Source organism: Salvia splendens, chromosome 3, assembly GCF_004379255.2.
Source record: "Salvia splendens isolate huo1 chromosome 3, SspV2, whole genome shotgun sequence".
Lineage (NCBI taxonomy): Eukaryota > Viridiplantae > Streptophyta > Magnoliopsida > Lamiales > Lamiaceae > Salvia > Salvia splendens.
Genome location: NC_056034.1, coordinates 20,031,404 through 20,049,077, shown reverse-complemented (window position 1 = coordinate 20,049,077; position 17,674 = coordinate 20,031,404). Strand labels below are relative to the sequence as shown.

General features: G+C 36.8%; 2 protein-coding genes across 3 annotated transcripts; both read left to right on the top strand.

Annotated features, from left to right (window-relative positions):
• The first annotated feature begins 3,316 nt into the window (after nt 1–3,316).
• LOC121795397 (glycosyltransferase BC10-like) lies at nt 3,317–9,811 on the top strand. 2 transcript variants are annotated; one of them, XM_042193924.1, is made up of 11 exons: nt 3,317–3,698; nt 4,075–4,566; nt 5,230–5,328; nt 5,790–5,890; nt 5,997–6,068; nt 6,494–6,584; nt 6,879–6,959; nt 8,748–8,810; nt 8,900–9,022; nt 9,177–9,215; nt 9,301–9,811. In XM_042193924.1, exons 2-11 carry the CDS (start codon nt 4,183–4,185, stop codon nt 9,436–9,438), a joined length of 1,191 nt encoding a protein of 396 aa, XP_042049858.1. In that variant the 5' UTR covers nt 3,317–3,698; nt 4,075–4,182; the 3' UTR covers nt 9,439–9,811. The 2 variants fall into 2 exon arrangements, with proteins under 2 accessions (XP_042049858.1, XP_042049856.1); XM_042193922.1 differs by having other exon boundaries at nt 4,062–4,566.
• A 105-nt stretch (nt 9,812–9,916) lies between these two features.
• LOC121795396 (pentatricopeptide repeat-containing protein At3g53360, mitochondrial-like) lies at nt 9,917–11,837 on the top strand. The gene has a single exon (XM_042193921.1). It carries the CDS (start codon nt 9,997–9,999, stop codon nt 11,659–11,661), a length of 1,665 nt encoding a protein of 554 aa, XP_042049855.1. The 5' UTR covers nt 9,917–9,996; the 3' UTR covers nt 11,662–11,837.
• Nucleotides 11,838–17,674: the final 5,837 nt, after the last annotated feature.

The window sequence follows — 17,674 nt, the reverse complement described above, 5'->3', positions numbered from 1 at the left end:
TAGTTGTTTCTTTTCTACTCCTTCTGGTAGACAGGCTCTTATTCACAGTATCAACCTTACTCATTTTCACTGACTCAAACACTTCCACTCTATTCATGGCAGCTTCCTCACCCACATTGTCTCCCCCACCCACTGATTTATCTTTATCAATGTTCTCAAGCCCACCCTTCCCACCTACAACATACACATCACAAATTTGTTGCCTAACTGTTGTCAGAAACTTCAACATTAACATCACATCTGCATCACCCTTTATGTTAAGAAACTCCATTCCCCATTTTCTCTTGAAGCATAGTCTATCCCAGCTATGAAACCCTAGTTTATTCAGTTCATCCACTAGGTCAAAGTACCCAAACCTATCTTGATCAAACCCATTGCCTTCCCACATTTCCCCACCTACGTATTTCTCGCAAATCCTCCCATCAGGTATAAATTTACCCCCATGGTAAATCCGCAGCAGAAAGGGTTCACTGAAAGAATCAACACAACCAAACTTGAGGATACTCCAAATAATTTTGAAAAAATCAACACAACCAAACAATTTTATAGTTTTATCCGGCCACATACTCCAAACAATGGTAAACATAAACTTACGGGTTCGGATTCGGCTTGTCTGGGAAGAAACCCGGCCAAGCACTCCATGGCGTCGCCTCAACGTTCCTCGTCGATTGGTTCATCGTCGTCGCAGGTCAATTGTTTTTTGTGTTGGAGTTGGGGTGGGGGATATTAAGTTTAGATTTAAATTATTAATTTTAAATTGTTTTTTGTGTTTTTATTTTTTAATTTTATTACCATATCAGCTTCCATGTCAGCTGCCACGATCCGCCAGGTCAATTAAACGCGACACGTCATCTCACTCGTTTGCCGGAAAACACACCATGGGAAATCGGTGACAAAAAGTAAAGTTCGTGACTTTATACGCCAAAAAAATGGCTCGTGGGAAAAACCGGAATTCGGGCAAAGTTCATGACTTTTAAGGCAGTTATCCCTAAATTATTTTTGGGCCATTTTTTTGAAGTATATCTTTATAATTTTATTATGCTTTAATTGAATTATTATAGTAAATTTCAAAACTTAATAAGAATATTTCGGTTTTGCTACATGTTTAATAGAAGTAATCCCTGAATTTTATATTATTTAATTCCATTGTACTAATAAATATTTTTTGAAGTCGATATTGGTTCATCCGTTGAAAGTCCTATTATTATAAGTGAAGTTGTTTGTGATGAACTTGACACATCTCTTGCGGATGAGAGCACTTTTGTTTCGTCATCTTTGTATCAATGTGGAAGTATTTTTTATCATTATTTGAATTGAATTCTATTAATTTTTGTATTTTGTAAGGTTTAATGCCTATAGGTATACTACTTTAATAACTATTTTATCGTTAAACTTTGTTAATATTATTATGATAATTAAAAATTAAAATTCTTCTATTGAACTATTGCATTATTCATAACATTTGGTTGTGTATGTTTTCTATTTTCTTTTATAAATATGTTAATAGAAGTAGCGTTTTTATGGGAATTCTTTTAATAGTAGAAGTGATTTTACTCTTAATGTTATTTACAAAGAAGTCTTTCAAAATGTATGAATTATTGATTTGAGAGAGATGTTTCTAACGATTTTGTTTTTGCGTGTTTGAATACCTATGTTTTGTTGATCGATTGTAAAATGAACTATTTATTTATTTTCAAATAATTTTCTTTATTTGCTTTGGTATTTAATAATTCTCCATCCTTTGTTTGTATATCCTATTCTATTTCTATTTATTTCCCTCATACCCTTTGTTTCTACCCTTATAACTGATATTTTATATGTATAATTCAATAGTATTATTATTATGAAATGTTTCGTTAGAGTGGATTGTGAGAAGTAGAAGTAGAAGTATGTTTTGGTGTTGTTTATAATATTTTCTAATTGTTTATAATCTCATGAATACAATATTTAAATAGTTTATATTCTTAATTTGCAATAATGTTTTATATTTTTCTATATATTCTTTATTTTGATTTAATTAGTTGTAAATATATCTTCTTTCTTTGAAAATTATATGGCCCGTGCATAGCACATGACACTAGTTTGATAAAAATAAATCTTAAAAATAATTCTTAATTACTTGAATGAATGCTTTGCTGACATGTTGAATCCTCCTTTCTACAATAATATGCATTTTTTGATTGAACACAGATTTTAATGCATAATTAGTAACTAAAAGAAAAGTAGAAAGAAAAAGTAATTAAAATATTGTTAATGGAAAAAAGAGTTTACAATTTTAGAAAGTGCATATTTTTGTGTAACGGACTAACTAATAAGGAAAGAGTGTGTGACGTGGGAGTATTACTTTATGTTGTTCCTTGATATTAAATATCACCTATAACTTTGTTTAAGTGTGTCATGTACATGGACGAAATGAATGAAGCCGAAGCCGCTCCTACAACGGGTTGTTTAGCCGATGCCGGACCCAGTACTCCTCTACTGCTATGGCCATCCCGCCCAGATGTGAGAAGGAGAAATGACAACAGATGAAGTAATGAGGACTAGGATGTTTAATGTTGGGCTTGGGCCTTGGGCCTTTAATTATTTGGTTTGTTCAGCTACTGGGATTAAGTTATTAATGGTTACAATTTGCATATTAGTCCTTGTCAATCCTAAATGATGTATTTTTATGGTATAAAGGAAGTATTGTACAACTTAGCTAAAGGTAAGTACGAATACCGAATCACTTGAGGACTAATATGCAAATTGTACTGCAAGTCAGTTTTATATATATATATATATATATATATACTCTCTGGAAAAAATAGGATTTTTTATTTAATTCAAAAAAAATAAAACAAATAAACAGATAAATAAAAAGAGAGAAAAAGAAAGTGCAAGTTACGGTATAGTTGGAAGCGGAGACTCCCTAATTAGAAAGGGGGTCAACGGTTGGGTTGAGTTTTGACCGGAGAAGGAATCTGGATGAATATTGCATGTTCTTGCCTCTATCCATTAATTTATAAAACTTTGCATGCTCTTCTCACGTCTCAAGTTGGACTTGTTTCGCCCCCCCCCCCCCCCCCCCCCCCCTTATTGAACTACTTACAACAAAATACTACTGTATTAATTATTTATCGTCCAATTTATGAAAATATAAAATGGGGAGCCGGAGCCGGAGCCGGAGCCGGAGCCGGTCATTCAAATTGAAAATTAGTAGTGAATTTCGTCGTCCTTTCCTTAGCCACCAGATACAATAAATATTGCAATTATGATTGATTTGGTCCACGAATTTGGGACTGGTAAATATATGGACAAGTTCAAAACCCACATGCCCACTTGTTGCATCTTCAATTTGGCGACCACATGCGCTTTCCCTGCGCGTGCTCCCCACTCCTCGCCGGCTCTAATGTTTCTTATGCTTGGACGGAATTCAGAAGCCAATCCCTCTCTCTCTCTCTCTCTCTCTCTCTCAATGCAGAAGCCAACACCAGAACGAACACACACTAGAGCTTGGAATCCTCACCCATCTCCTATGCATCAATTGAGCCTAATTATATTATAGCGTCCGTCAACCCCTCATTGGTCAAATACTAGCTCGATGTGCCCTAGATCTCACACACATATACTATAATTATATATACGCAGACGTACATACACATCATTCTGCTCCACGATTCAATTCTTCGCATCTCTTCCCTCCTCTTCTTCTTCTTCAGGTAAATTGCTCATTTCTTTCTTCTCTACATTCTTCTGCGACTGCATGACTCATCCTGATTTTGATCTAGACTAGCTTTATCCGTCTCCGATTTCAGTTGTCAATTTTTACAGCTTCCAGAAAGTCGTCGATTCAGATTCGGCCTTGCCTTTTGGATTTTGTGTGGCCGGCTGAATTTTGGGAATTTGAATCTGCAGTTTTAGTACTATAGTGATAGTAATTTATATGCACCGTTCATTTGATCTCTCTGATCCCTGTTTTGCAAACATGATTTTCCTATTTGCAATTTCCGTATTGTGCCAAATCAGTATCACAATAGTTTGAATTAATGAGCCTGATGAAGTTTAACTTTCTTAATATTCAGACTCTTGATGCAGGCTCCGCTTTATGTGATCTTACTTTGGTGCATTTCGTGTTTGAGGCGGGCAGTGGAACACGATCGAGTATTGTTTTAGAATTGACATACAATGATGCATCTTTTCTAGATGAAGTCAACTCAGGGCTGGCGTATGGGCACAAAAGAATCACCTATGTTGCTTATGGCTCGCCCGCGCAGCCATTTAAAGAAGCCGACATGGATTATTGTATTGGTCTCATTAGTCAGCTTCTTCGTAATCTGTTCATATATTTATCCTCCTCAGAATTTCGCAGCATGTTATATATTCTCATATAATGGTTGCGAGGCATTGCAAAATTGGCTTCCTCCTGCACTTACCAGAGGACTGACTGATGATGAATTTGCTTCTCGAGTTGTAATTAAAGATCTCCTTAGTAGGCCTTCTGTTATATCCTTGAACCCCAAAATTGCCTTCTTATTTTTGACACCCGGTGCTTTACCGTTTGAGAAGTTATGGGACAAATTTTTCCAGGTAATTCAACTTCTCTTTACTGTCCGATTCCACTTATGATCACATATTATTTTCTCAACATTGCCACCATGTCTTTTCAGGAAAATAGTGTCTTTCTATGTAGAGTTATTTATCTCACGAGATGAGGTTTATTTAGGAATCATTTACAGACATGTTTATCTAATGTTAGTTTTGGTCCACTTGTTAAAAGCTTCAGTGAGATTGGTGTCTCTAGTTCATAAGGATGTTGGTTGACAAAATTCCACTTGATTAGAGCATATATGATTGTGGTTGATCTTATTGAATATCAACTTTAGCATACAAGAAAACACACATTGAAAGCAAAGCCCTTCTAAGAGATTAAAGCTGCTAGGGGAATAAAATCATTTTCTCGGGTGAAGGGTGTAAAATAAAGCCCTTCTAAGAAAACACACATGATAAAGGAAGCTAAAGTATCCACCAAATAGCTCCATCACCCATATATGAACCAACTCTTCCAGCCACAAGGTATGCTGGCAAGAGCAGCTAAATTCCTTGAGGTGAAGGGTGTAAAATAAAGACTTCTTTTTATATGAATTTGAATTAATATTGATTATGTGCTTTGAATCATATGGCATTCTTTTTTTTATATGTTATTCAGTTTGGCAACCTCTTTTTCTCAAAAAATTTCATGTTTTATGGCAGGGTAATGAAGGAAGATTTTCCGTGTATGTGCATGCATCCAAGGATAAACCTGTTCATTTTAGCCGTTATTTTGTCAATCGAGAAATTCGTAGTGACACGGTCTGTTCTCAATTTCTTTACCATTCGAAGTGAATCTATTACTTGTGTGCTATTGTAATTCAACCTATTATATTTTGTGGAGCTTCTTGTGCTTCTTAAAAAAGCATAAACAGTTATGCAAACTATATCAGAATAGGATAACAAACCTCAGTTAAGATTAGCATTATTTCTTAAGATTTTAGCCTAAATATGCATTGAACTAAGCTAGCATGCTCAACTGAACCATTATTGTTACTGGCATTAAGTTTATGTTGACTGCTTTCTTTTTTAACCAAATCGTTTCTGTTTCTCAAAATTTGATCAATGAAGTTCTTTTGCTTTAAGAGTCAGCATATTTTACTTAAAAGTATAGCCAAGACTTTTCTGCATCCTAGTTTGTAACAATACTTAATATTTATCCGTGTTATGACTGATGGATTGAAAAATCCATTAGATCTGATTCGTGAATGTCACAATTGCAGGTAGAGTGGGGGAAAATTTCAATGGTTGATGCTGAAAGACGGCTTCTAGCCAATGCACTCAAAGATCCAGACAACCAGCAATTCGTACTGCTTTCTGACAGGTAGCTGTACAATGAATGTTATTTCTGTCAAGTTTCTTCACATTTTCTCTATGGTTTGCTCTCATGCAAACACTCGAATACTAATCAAGCATTTTATTTAATGCAGCTGCATACCACTTCGTAGTTTTGATTTTGTGTACGATTATCTCATGCAGACAAATGTTAGCTTTGTAGATTGGTAAGTCTGCCATTTCCATCCTTAATCCTTTTCCTTTGCTTATTTTCAGCCAAGTAATACCATTTGATTCAATTTTATATGTTGGATAACATAAAGAATCTAATGAAGAACTAGACTGAAAACTGAGTTGTATTCATGACTTTGCATTTTAAGATTTGTGGCATATTGAGCAAAATATCTAAATCTATAACTAAGTTAAGCACAAAAAAATATTTTTCATGTAGTAAGCCACGTAAGAACCACTACTTATTTCCCATTCCAATTATTTATCATAAAAGGTTTTTAAAAAGTATTGACCATAAAAGAAATTCATACTGTTGAATGATTTTGACGATTAATGTTGCTTTAGGTATCAATGTATACTAGTAAATATGACCTTTACTTGTGAATACTAATCAGAGTTAATTACGATACTGTTTCTGCAGCTTTGAGGATCCTGGTCCGCATGGAACTGGCAGGTACATCAAATACATGTTACCTGAAGTAGAGAAGAAAGACTTTCGCAAAGGAGCCCAGGTGTATATCATATTGCATAATAATCATTTGATTATTTGAAAAATAAGTACAGATTTAAAATTATTCCCAAATCTTGAAGGTTTAATAAATAGGAGTTGCTCTACTCCTAATAAGTGTCAAGATGTTGTATTATTCCAAGTATTAATAATGCCTTTCAATGTGTATTTGGACCTTGAAGGCTCTTTCTGCTGTACGATAATTTTAAACATTTCTCTTTTAGCTACTCAGCTATTGGAGATGACAAGATGCATTCACTTTTTTTCTTGTCTTTCTAATTCATTCAATAACATGCAGTGGTTCACAATGAAGCGGCAGCATGCTATTATAATCATGGCTGACAGTCTCTACTTTAGGAAATTCAGGGAGCATTGCAAGGTCATTATAGTTTATTTTATAAATAATACTTCTACAAGTAATTTTTCAACTTTCGGCATTTTATAAAAATTTTATTTATTCTTGCACTTTCATAGGCTTCTTCCTTGTGGTTTTGGGAGTTGTATTGGAATATTCCTTTAATTCGCGTGAACAAGATGCACAAAAGCCAACTGTTTTTACTGTTACTAGAAATGCATGTACCTTAAATTGTCTATTTTTCTTTGTGTAAAATTTAGGAATGCAGGTTTAATATACCATAAATAAAGTAGATTATCAGCATGCTATGTATGCATGTGTATGCTTAGGAAGATGAGGTTAGAGGACAAGCAATATGCTCGATAATCGATATGTGTACTACAACCCTTATATAATTTCCATTTCATTGTCTTATGCATATTCACCATACTCTTCTAACTTTTGTGATACCGACCTTACTTTTCTCTCCATTTGTGACATTCTACATTTGTTTTCTTTGGCTATATTGTAGCATACAATGTTGACAGTTACTTTTACATGGTACTATGGTAGGTAGACTGTTTATACTTGAATTCTTTACTGATTCAAAGTTTTTATAATGCACATGACGTTATCTAATGTTTGACACATAAAACTACATGTTTCGTGTTTATCGAATTAATGCATAAAATTTTCCAGTTTCTAGTCTGAAAAGGATGAAGGAATTTAGTTGAAAATTCTACATTTGGTGTTTTCTTGTAAATGTCCATCGGTGTGAAAAAACAGAAAAAGAGAGTCCTTTTGTACTCAAGTTTTACTGATTTCGAAAGAGAAATTTATTACTCCCTCTATCCCAAGGAAGATGACCCCTTCCTTGGATGGCACATGATTTTATACAGTGTTATTTTGTATGTAGTGGATAGAGAATAAAGTAGAGATAAAAGTGTTTCCATTTTTGGTAATGGGTCATCTTAGTTGGTATACAAACTAAAAAAGGAAAGTGGGTCATATTCATTGGGATGGAGGGTGTATCAATTTTTCAACAGAAAGTATATTACTCCGTATGAGTTTTAGTTCAAAAATTATTATAGGGTATGATATTTCACAAACACAAGTAATTGACTGTTAGCAATTCTTTTTTATGTATTCTTGTCGGTTAAACTGTGACATGCCCTTCTCTCTACTATATCAATACTCTCTCCTTGCACTTGTACATGGTCGCCCACTGTAACAAGCCATGGATATCTCTTGCTCTAACACAATAATTAATAGAGCTTTATTTCTGCAGAACTTTGTCTTGATTGACTACATTTTATATGAAACATTACACATAGTGAATTAAATTTGGTGCTGACTATTCTTCTGTGAAATGTTCATTTCTTTGCTAATTGCAAAATTAACTCCCAATAGACCACAGTATAGATACAGAAGGACCTCAAAGTTTTTTAGTTGATCTCAGTGGTTAGTCGGCTTTCCTACTCCATTCATTGACTGATATCTTCCCGATTAATCTTGGAATGGTGAACATCAAAATGCACCCCTTGTTTCTTGCTTGGTCGATAATAATGTCTTCCTCTGCGCGCAGGAGCATACATCCTGTGTATTAGTGATGTGTTGCAAGTCTTTACTTAGAGGCTTTAGGACATATATTACCACATGCCTCATGCTACGTCATAGGTTTTTAATTTTTCTTGCTTTTTCTCTAAGATCTATCATGCTCACGAAAACTACTCACTCTTTATTAATTTTTTTGTGGCATATTGATCAAATATGGAGATCACACTATCACATTGTATTGAAGTGGTAATGCGTATGCCTCTTTTGATTGAACAGCCTGGCATGGAAGGAGGACGCAACTGCTACTCGGATGAACACTATTTGCCAACATTTTTCTATGTGAGATTTCGTAATTTTATCCTTTCAGTTGGTTAAGATGCACTCTTCCATCCCTTCTTTTTGTGTATAATTCTAGTTTGCATTTTCAGATGCTTGATCCAGGTGGAATAGCCAATTGGTCAGTAACACATGTTGACTGGTCAGAAATGAAGTGGCACCCAAAATCATACAAATCGCAGGATGTTACCATGGAGCTTTTAAGAAATATCACAGTATGGCAATGTTCTTCCAAAGCTTATACATGAACTATAGTTATAACTTTATTTGGATTTCTGTTTGAAAATATATTCCTTGGATAAGATATTATTCCTGTAAACTAGCTGTGCCTGATAACTATCTAGACACTAAACTTTACAACTTTTGCAGTCTATCGCAGAAAGTTTGCATGTAACAAGTGACAAAAAGGTTAGTATAATAATACTTGTACAGTAGTATTACTCTGTTGAAATTATGATGCTCAGACCTTGCTTGCTTTTCCTTGTGAATTCAGAGACAATCCAGGATTACGCCATGCTTGTGGAATGGAGTCGAACGCCCATGTTTTCTATTTGCAAGGAAGTTCTTACCTGAAACACTGAATAAGTTGCTACGCCTTTTCCCCAATTATACATCTATTGAGGCGGACTGACAGCCAACAATATGCATTCTTTGGTCGATTGCATTCGACCCCATTAATCTCCAATTCTGATCTAGCTTCCGTTGTTGTAAAACAAGTTGTGCCGTGTCAAGTGCAAGCGGAGCCACAGAAGATGAAGAAATAGCCAACCTCAGTATGATCATTTTATTGGAGCTATTTATTTTATGTTTACATTGTGGGGGACTTTGAGCTGCACTCTTACGATTTTTGTCCCTATTTTTATTTGATTCCAATTTGGTTTTCCTTCTTTTAAAGTCGGTATTCCAAAATGGGGATGCCGACATTGTGCCGTTGTGATGTAAGAAACTTTCTAATTGTTTCACACTACTACTTGGTTTAAGTGTCCATAAAGTAAGTTGAGTAATTCAGTGATCGTTTTACACAGTTTTTGATTCAGCTGATTGGAGTTGCTTCGGTCCAAACAAATATTTGAAACTCAGCTCCGAAATGTGATAGATATATTGGCCAAGTCCAAGAAAAGACATATATATATATACGTTGTACCAATTTTGAGGTCTGCATCAAATTTGGTCATCCGAAAACTGATGAATGATGATGCTGCAAAATCTTGGTTTTTTTCTCCACCATTGCGCCAAAGCCAAGGCATTAAGAAGTGGGATTTCTTTCCACGCTGCAGCTATCAAGATAGGACTAGTAGCAGACACTTCCATCTGCAATCACATTCTCAATTTCTACGCCAAATGTGGACTTCTTCACCCAGCCCACCAGATGTTTGACGAAATGCCGCACAGAAATTTGGTCTCGTGGTCCGCCATGATATCTGGCTATAACCTTTGGGGCAGATCCCGTAAAGCGCTTCAACTCTTCAGCAATATGCAGAGGCATTTTAAGCCTAATGATTCAGTATTCTCGAGCGCTCTTAGCTCCTGCGCCAGCTCAAGGGACTCGAATCTCGGGCAGCAAATTCATGCGTCCGCGTTAAAGCTCAACTATTGTTCTGTTAGTTTCGTTGTTAATTCACTGATTTTGGTGTACATGAAATGCGGCATGTGTGCTGATGCACTATCCGTTTTTAGTAATAGCAGTTTTGTTCACCCAACTCTAGTTTCCTACAACATTGCAATCACTGGGCTAGTGGATAACAAGCTGTTCGAGAAGGGAATGGAGTTGTTTGTGATTCTTTTAAGACGGGGTCTGCTTCCGGACCGGTTTACTTTTGCGGGATTATTAGGCGCTGGTGAAGCCTTATATGGTTTATCAATGGTTCTGCAACTGCACTGTCAAATGGTGAAGCTCGGGCTTGACTGTATGTCGTTTTCTGGGAATGTTCTGATGACATTCTACTCCAAGTTTAGTTTGTTTCAAGAATCCGACAAGGTGTTCAGGGCCATTTCGAAAAGAGATGTCTGTTCCTGGAATACTATCATTTCTGATTGTTGCCACTGTGATGATCACTCGAAGGCTCTGGATGTTTTGAGAGAGATGGACCTGGCTCCAGATGATTACACGTATGCTAGTGTGCTTTCGGCAGCTGCTAACATGGCCTCCGTGAGAATTGGCAAACAGATTCACTGCCGTCTGATCAGGACAGGGCCGGATTGGGATGTTGGCGTTGGAAATGCACTTGTCAACATGTATGCTAAGTGCGGAAACATTACCTCAGCATACACTGTCTTTGAGCGAATGGAGATTCGCACTCTTATATCTTGGAACACCATCATTGCTGCGTTTGCAAATCACGGCCACGCTGAGAAAGCTATGGCACTGTTCGAGGAGATGAAGAGAGCAGGTGTGGAGCCAGACTCCATCACATTTCTTGAACTGATGACTGCTTGCAGTCACTCTGGGCTTGCTGATGAGGGCCGGATGGTGTTTGACTCTATGAGCAGACTTTACGGAATAAGCCCTGGAATCGAGCATCTGTGCTGCCTCGTTGATCTGCTAGGGCGATCTGGGAGGTTAAACGAGGCTGAAGAATGTAGTGATGATAAACAGTTGAGAGATGAAGTTGTTTTGGGATGTTTACTTTCTGCATGCCGACTGCACGGAGATGTTGGTGTTGGGGAACGGATAGCTAAGAGGCTCGTAAAACTCGGTCCTCTTTCAGCAGCTTCACCTTATGTTCTGTTATCCAACTTATACGCCATGAATAACAACTGGGATGCTGTTTCGAGGTCGAGACGATTGCTGAAAGATGGAGACATGGAAAAGGAGGCTGCTCGAACATCCATATATTTGTCCACTTTTAGTTAAAATGCAAAAGCAAATAGATTTACATGTGAATATGAAGTTGGGGATGAATCCAAGTTGGTTTAGGTGTGTGTGGATGGATGAGGGACATATGCTTTTTGATACTAGAGCAAGGCTCAAGTTGTGACCATTACTTACTTGTTGCATAATTTAATTTGTTACTATTATAGTAATATTAATAGGAAGAATTAGTCATGGTCTGCTTAAAGCAAAACTACCTTGCTTTGTAACTTGGTAATCTTAGACTAGGCTTTTTTCCATTGGACATATTCAAAGTACTAATTAAGAGTTATTAATTATGGAAATGACGTGTCCACAAATTAAAATAAAAAGCAGATACAATTATTTTCCGAGGTTTGTTGAGCTCCAAATTAACAACCTTTTAATTGATGTAGCACAGGAATACACATCATTCTTGAGACAAAGCACACCAATGAAGCTAAGATGTCTCCATCCAGAAACAAATCAATTTGATACTCGGATTACTTTAGAAAATGTGGACGTAAGTGGAAGAATTATTATTGGAAGCCACCAAAAATAAAAATAAAAAAAAAGAAAAAAAAATAGAGTGCAGTAGTGGTCGGTGTGGTAAGATAGTGCAATTTGATAATTTAATTTAAACATGTTGTCGAATTCGCATGTGGCCCTAAACTAAGAGTCGGAGCTGCGATTGTATGGTCCTAAATCAATCGTCGGTTTCTACCCCATTCACTTGAAAACAAAACAAGCACATTAAGTAAAATTAAGTCAGTCGTTAACAAAATTAGTGGATCTTATTGTGAATTAGTTATAATAATTGAACACTGCAGGATAGATCCACACCTCATTATTAAAATACAAATGTAAATAGTATATATGAAATCAATAAAATAATGGTATATGGGGTAGAAATAGAATCAAAATTAGGTGAATATTTTAGCGCCTGTTCTGATTGAACTACTCTAGAATATAAGAAAACATATTGGTAATATAATTAATCAAATTTCTTCTGATTTTGAGAAATGGTGGAAATTTAAGTGCGTATTAATGTGAATATTAGGTATAAAATTAAGAATCTGATAAATGATGGAGTCATTTTCCTAGTTTATTAGGTACAGCTAAATGTGAAAGTGATGCTCAAGAGTCCACAGGAATTAGGCCATAATCACTTTTCTATATTTATTTTATGGAATATATGTATGTATGATATGATTGCGAACGCAACATAATTCTGATATTCGTGTTTATGACTTATCTTTTTGTTTTTGATTAATTTGACTCTGAGATAGGTAGGTCTTAATCATCTCCAAAATCAAATAAAGGTGGCGTTTTCTTACTTGTTAATTGCTTTGTCTAATATGGCCAGTCTACAAGCCTTTCAATTATTATGCATGATAGATATATGGCAAACAACATTAAAATAGCCACTATTTTCGTCACCATGACAGGCTGGAATTAATTGTTTCTATATTCGACGAATAGAGGTTTGGACTAAATTAATGTAGATGTAGTTTTTTTCATATACTACTTCTTTTTGCCATTATATAGTTTAAATGACAAAAATGCACTTGGGAGTTAGATTCGCAATTTTCTTTTAAAAAAAATAAAATGATTTGTTTTTTCTTATTTTGGAGATATTGGCTACACCATACAATATCATAGTCTTCACATTATGCTAAAAAATTGTCTTTAATATGATGATAGTTTATTTAATTACACTGCTATTGATAGACTTGAGACAGTTTCCTAGTTATTACAACAAAGATTACAGAAATTATACTTGCCACTGGAATTTTGTATAATAAAAATAACTGTAATGTTAATAATATTGGTCGTTATTTAGATCTATTTCTATTTAAGTAAAGTATATATACTTGATTATTTTATGTAGTAGTATATACTGTAACCTAGATAAGACTAAGATATATGAGTTATATGGATTATTTGATGTTTGGTAGATAAAATAAGGTCATATTAGGTCATCAAAGTCCGGAAGCTCCAAGTGAATTAGTTCAAAATGTTGGATAATTTAATAATCTAAAAGAGTGAGATAACATATTATTATCTTAAAGCCTATCTTAATTAATTATCTTATGCTAATTTAACATATCTACCAAATAAGCACGTAGTAAAAGATAATAACGAGAAACTTGTGTGATTGTGATGTCCGACTAGGATAGGATTTTGTCAAATGAAATTGTGCAACCAGAAAAAAGGTTGGGAGAGATAGCGATTTGGCCACGTCATTCTGGATATGGTTCTTTTGTAGTTACCCCTACATTTTGATTTCCAATTTCTTGTCCAAATTGAAGATTCTACGGTGTCTTTCCATGCCAATTGCCACATGCTACGTTTCTTCCTCATTTACCCAATATTGAATTACTACGTACTACTACTATATACAGATAATGAAATAAAATAATAGTAATAATTTCCAGCTCAATTATTGATTCCTCATTGGAAAACACTGCAGTCGATCAAATTTGGTGGCTGATTTCGTGTTACAAGGGCAGAATAGCCTATCTTTTGGTAGGACTAGGATTAATGTTTTATGCCTAATTTATTGCTTCCTCATTATATGTCTTAAACATTTTATTTTATTTTAATTCAACTCAACTCTATGCATACTGTTACTATCTTAGCTTCATCTTAATGAGTTCTTGTCTTAACTTATTAAATGATTCAAATAATCTACTTGGGGTATCTTTCGTATATATTTTAGATGTATTAGGTCAAACAACCGTAATAAAAAAATAATATACTAGTAATAATATAGTAATATTTGAGCAACCGGAAATATTTTAGATACACGCAGTTGGAAAATACTCCTATTAAAACAAGAACTAACTACTTTCACAAGCCATGAAAGCATATAGCGTCTCAGCAAACACAAACTTCTCCAATTGAATAATCTACTCAACATTATTAATTACTCACGAAATAAATAATCAATTTATGAGCTTGGTAGATGAAATTAGTACATATAGTATTACTGTATTAGGTAAATGTTGGCCTTGTTTATACTTCTAATACTTGATTTAGGTGGGATATTTTTTAATGCGTCAACAATTGTATTAAAACAAATAATTAAATTTTTGATTTCCTATATTATTAGTGTTGTCATCGCATCCGTACGATAAGAACACAAGAGTTATTATTTCTCACATATAAAGTCCTTTTGAAATAAGACTATTGCTCAAAATTTATAAGAGCATCTCCAATAGAGATAGGCCAGCCATAGGCCAGTATAAACTCCACCTGCCATATCATCAGCACTAAAAACTCCTCCTGCCACATCATCAGGACAAGCAACTGGACAAGCAATAGGTCAGCCATAGCCTAGCCACAATAAACAAAATTATAAAAACAAATAATTAACAATCACACAAAATACGGAATTAAATTTACGACACAGATATGGGAAAATTCAATAATAATATTAAAAATTAAAAAGTGCATTAATTAAAAAAATTACATTAATTAAAAAAAATTACATTAATTAAAAAAAAACTCCTCCACACACGAGCCCCCCGCCTCCGCCTCACTCCTCGCCGTCGTCGCCGTCGCCGCCACAGTTGTCGCCGCTATCCGGGAGCCTCAAATCTGCGGCATCTGAGCCCGCATCTGAGCCCCCCAACTGTGCCGCAGCGGCATTCAAATCGGCCCGCATACTCAAGAGCATTGAGTGAAGAAAACTCTTCTCCTCGGGGTCAGTTGTCGCCTTCCAGTCAGCTAAGATCTTGTACATCTGAGCCCGCGTTTGTTGACGCGCGAAGAAGGCGAGCTCGGCTGTCGACCTGCCAACATGGGGGGATGTCGACTGGACCTCCTGGGACCCCTGGCGAGCCCGTTGCACCCGCCTTTGACCAACCGGGCGAGTGCGACGAGTAAACGCGGGAGGGGACGGGAACTCCTGAACATCCTCGGGGAGGTCGTGGGAACCACCGCTGCTGCCGCCGCTGTAATCACCGGTATAGTTCAGTCGCTGCTTCTTCGCCCAGCTAGCATCGATACCTGCCCGAAACTTCTCGGAGTCCATCAGCACCTCATAGCAGTTCCAGTAGGTGAACTCCTTATAAAGCCCGGGCACGGGGAAGGCTTTCTCCGCTATCCTCCTGCAGTCCTCATCAGTTTGGCCACTGGTCTGCATGCGGAGGGCGTTGGTGTACAAGCCCGAAAATCAGGAGACCGCAGCCCTGATTCGGTCCCACCCCTTCCGGCACTCCTTCCCGCTGCGTGGCCTCCCCTCCGGGCAAAATGCCTTGTAGGCTGCTGCTATTTTAGCCCACAAGTTGATGATCCTCTGATTGTTCGAGGCGAGGGGATCATCGCAAACACTCACCCACGCCTTGGACAGCACGACGTTCTCCGCATCCGTCCACTTCTCCGTGCCGGGCTCTCGTCATCAGCTGGCTGCGACGACTCGCCGACCACCCTCTTGCCCTTGCTCTTCTTCTTCTTTGGCGCGCCCCGACCCCGCTCTACTCCCCCAGTTTGAACGGGAGTGTCTGCATCCCCGAGATCTATCCCCAACTCCTCTAAGGAGAAAGTATCACACCCAGTGAACTGCGTCTCCGATGGGGTCGATGTGTGCGAAGAAGCAGTCAAAAAATCAAAACTGGGGCGATAGACGTTGTCCCCCCCCCCCCGGCGTCCCCGGCTGCCACCCCGACAGCATCTGCATCCCGGGTACCCCCTGCCCGCCCGACATCGTCGGTCCGCCCTGCCATCCCGGCATACTACCCCCGGATGCCATCCCGGGCATCATCTGCTGCCAAGGGTACATGTTGTAGTACCCGGCCATCGAAGCCAAAAGTGGAAAAGAAAAAGAGGGTAAGACCCGGTCTTTTAGCCGGTTGATGCCGATTCAAGGATCCCATCCACTTCCCACGGGTACCATGGGAGTTTGAGACCCGCTCGTCACTGGAGTAGACTCGTTGTTGTGCTCCATTTCGCGTTGTTGCTCTTGTACAGAAATTAAGATAGAGAGAAAACTCGTTAAAACAAGCGGTGCGAATGAAAATGACGTGCAAATCGCGTATATATAGTGTTTTGAAAACAAAATAAAAAAAATGAAAAATCGACTGGCCAATCGCTCGCTGATCGGGAGCCTGCAATGGCGGCCAGCCGATCGGTGAGCGCATCGGCCAGCGCCCGGGAATCGGCATGTGCTCGCCGATTTGTCGCTCACCTGCTGCAATGGTTCGGCGAGCGGACCGGCTCGCCGCCATTGTGGATGCTCTAAACATGGTTTATCTGTCATAGTTTGTGACGTGGATTTTATCAAGGAGTAGTAATAAAGTACTAGTACAAATTTTATTTATTATTATCACAATATCAATATCAAATTTAGTGTCAAATTCCTGGAAACTTAACTTGAAACGCGGAGATTTGACTAGTCATAAGCAATGTTTTTAAAAATCGGACCGGTAAACGAACAGGTGAGGCTATCGGTTCACGGTTCAACTGGTTGGACCGGTCCAACCACTGGTCGAGCCGGATTACTGTAGCATATATATATATACTCTATATATATGAGTATATAATTAAAGGCGTGTGATCAAATACTAACTAATTTATAGTAATAACTAATAACTAATATCAATTTTGTATGTTAAAAATATCAACACAAAGACATAAATTTATTAATATTCTTGTGTTGATAAACTTATATCTTTGTGTTGATAATTAAACTTACATGTTGTATTGATATATTTATGTTTTTGTGTTAATAATTTTAATACACAAAATTGAAAGTTATTAGTTATTACTGTAAATTAATTAGGACACTAACGCAATCCATAATTAAATACATATATAATACAATTGATATTCAAAACATGTAAATAAACAAGCTTTAATACAATATACATAATTTAATTTCAAATAATATATAGATATACAAATATAGATAAAGCATATATGTTTGGGTACAACTATTTATATCCAAACATATACTAATATTTCTCTCTTTTAAAACTAACTCCAGTAATATCATCATCTCCAAGCTGCAAATATTAATGGATGAAATTTAAAT

Bases quoted from the DNA above. Each gene is read 5' to 3' on its own strand.
- LOC121795397 (XM_042193924.1), top strand. From the start codon at position 4,183: ATGAAGTCAACTCAGGGCTGGCGTATGGGCACAAAAGAATCACCTATG. The intron at 6,960-8,747 runs GTCATTATAGTT...TTGATTGAACAG, and splicing joins AATTCAGGGAGCATTGCAAG to CCTGGCATGGAAGGAGGACG. The intron at 9,023-9,176 runs GTATGGCAATGT...CAACTTTTGCAG, and splicing joins AGCTTTTAAGAAATATCACA to TCTATCGCAGAAAGTTTGCA.
- LOC121795396 (XM_042193921.1), top strand. From the start codon at position 9,997: ATGATGATGCTGCAAAATCTTGGTTTTTTTCTCCACCATTGCGCCAAA.